This window comes from Trichechus manatus, unplaced genomic scaffold (genome assembly GCF_000243295.1).
Source record: "Trichechus manatus latirostris isolate Lorelei unplaced genomic scaffold, TriManLat1.0 scaffold00213, whole genome shotgun sequence".
Lineage (NCBI taxonomy): Eukaryota > Metazoa > Chordata > Mammalia > Sirenia > Trichechidae > Trichechus > Trichechus manatus.
In genome coordinates, this window is record NW_004444149.1 from 585,193 (window position 1) to 587,037 (window position 1,845).

Genomic DNA, 1,845 nt, shown 5'->3' on the forward strand with positions numbered 1-1,845 from the left:
ACACGGGAGGCAGATATTATTATCCCATGACCCAGATGAGAAAACCAAGGCTTTGGAACTGGCACAGATGTTTTATTTGCGGTATGTTGGTTATTGAAGATGCTGTTCATTCTATCCTTTGCCGTCTCTTATATAAAATCCCATGGAATGAATTCTCTCTGGCAATGATAGCAAGAACCCTTTTAGAAAGCAATTTTACAACATTTATCACTCATGACTCTTGTCTGTCCAGGCTTTTTGTAATTAGATTTCTTGAACAATTAAAAAAAAAATTGTAAAGAAAAATGAATTAACATTAGATTTTGTCTCTTGCATTATTAGTTATGGTTCCCTTAGCCGGATGTTAAGAATGTCATTGGTAGAGTTCTTTGCTTTTCGCCTGGGTGGCCAAGGTGGTGAACTTTAAACCAAAGGCCCAATCAAGGTGAAATATCAGCCTTGTGTGGAAGGTGTTTGTGTGTAATCGCCTGTATCAACTGTATGACTTTCCTGTCTTTAATAACGGTCCCTGGAAACGTTTCTGGCAGGATACAAACACATTTTGAAATATTTGTAGGTCCATCTTATATTCGTTCTGTGGAGCCCAGAGCGAAGGCCTTGGGGTATGTATGAAGCATTTCTGGCAGATTCGAACCAGAGCAATCGGTGAGTGTGCGGTGCCCCCTCGTGGCGCTCGGAGCTACGACACTCTAAGTTCTCCTGCGTCCATACCCAGCCACGCGATGCACTGTCTCCAACTCTCCGTCTCCTTCGGCCTCTTGGTCCCCTCTCCTAGCAATCCCCCGTCTCCCGCTGGCTCACCTCATAGCGGCAGAGGCCTCTGCTCTTACCTTGTCTTTTTAGGCGCGTGTTGGCACGCTGGGTCCAGAGTAGGCCCCTCACCTGCCACACCTCGCAGCTCTTACAGCTCCGCCCAACACATAAAGTCCCCAACTTATTTTATTGCTGAAGACAGAGATCAGTTAATGCCCCTGGGCGCCCCACCGGCCCCTCTTGAGGTGGCTGCGTTCTCGCCGGCAATCCTTGATCCGTGGGTCCGAGGACCCTATCCGGACACTACTGCAGGAGGCGCCACCACCTCCCCGACGCCCGGCCAGCCGGGGCCCATGGCCCGCAGCCTTGGTCCGGGAAGGCGGGTCAGGAGAGGCCTCTCCTAGTCTGGCGGGAGCGGAGGCTTACGGGAAAGGGCCGGCGAGTGATCCCGCCAGGACTCCCAGGCTTTGTCGCGCACCGCCGTGAGGTGGGTCCCTACTTCTCGGCGTAGCAGTAGGTCCCGTAGGCCGGCTGTTGGGGGCTGGGGAAACCGAAGCTGCGCACCCCGGGATCCGGAAGGCCACCACAGCGCGGCCGCGGCGTAGTGATAGGGAAGCGCACGCTGCCGTCTGCCAGCCAGCCGCCGTCGCACTGGTCCAGTCCCGAGAACTTCCAGGCGGCGTAGAGGTGCCCGACCTTGGCCACCACCGCCTCGCGCTGCCTGCAGGCCGCGTGGGCTTCGGACAGCGTCAGCCTCCCGGGAACGAAGAACACGTGGCCTGGGGACGGGAGCCGGTCACCGACCGAGCGAGAGCAGGGCCGGGCGGGGAGCGGCGGGATTCAGACTCCCAGGGAGCGGAGTCGAGGGGCAGGCCGTGGAGAAGCGGGACCGAGCTCGGAGGGGGAGGACTGGGAGAATCTAGGCGTGAAGAGCGGACTGGGCTGCGCAAGGCGCGTTAGCGCCTGGGCCAAGGAGATCATGCAGGGGGCGAGGCCTTGAAACAGAGAGACCCGCCCCTGGTCTCCGACTTTCCGCGCTCTACTTACCCCCGCCCATGCCCCGCCCCCATTCTCCAGACCCCGCCCAATCCC

At 57.2% G+C, this 1,845-nt stretch overlaps 1 protein-coding gene across 1 annotated transcript in view; it reads right to left on the bottom strand.

Annotated features, from left to right (window-relative positions):
• Positions 1-926: 926 nt before the first annotated feature.
• HAPLN2 (hyaluronan and proteoglycan link protein 2) overlaps positions 927-1,845 on the bottom strand; it is a 2,286-nt gene continuing 1,367 nt past the window's right edge. The window contains exon 5 of the mRNA XM_004388473.1: positions 927-1,532. Within this exon, the coding sequence (XP_004388530.1) occupies positions 1,249-1,532 (284 nt within the window). The 3' untranslated portion in view covers positions 927-1,248. The remainder of the gene's footprint in view (positions 1,533-1,845) is intronic.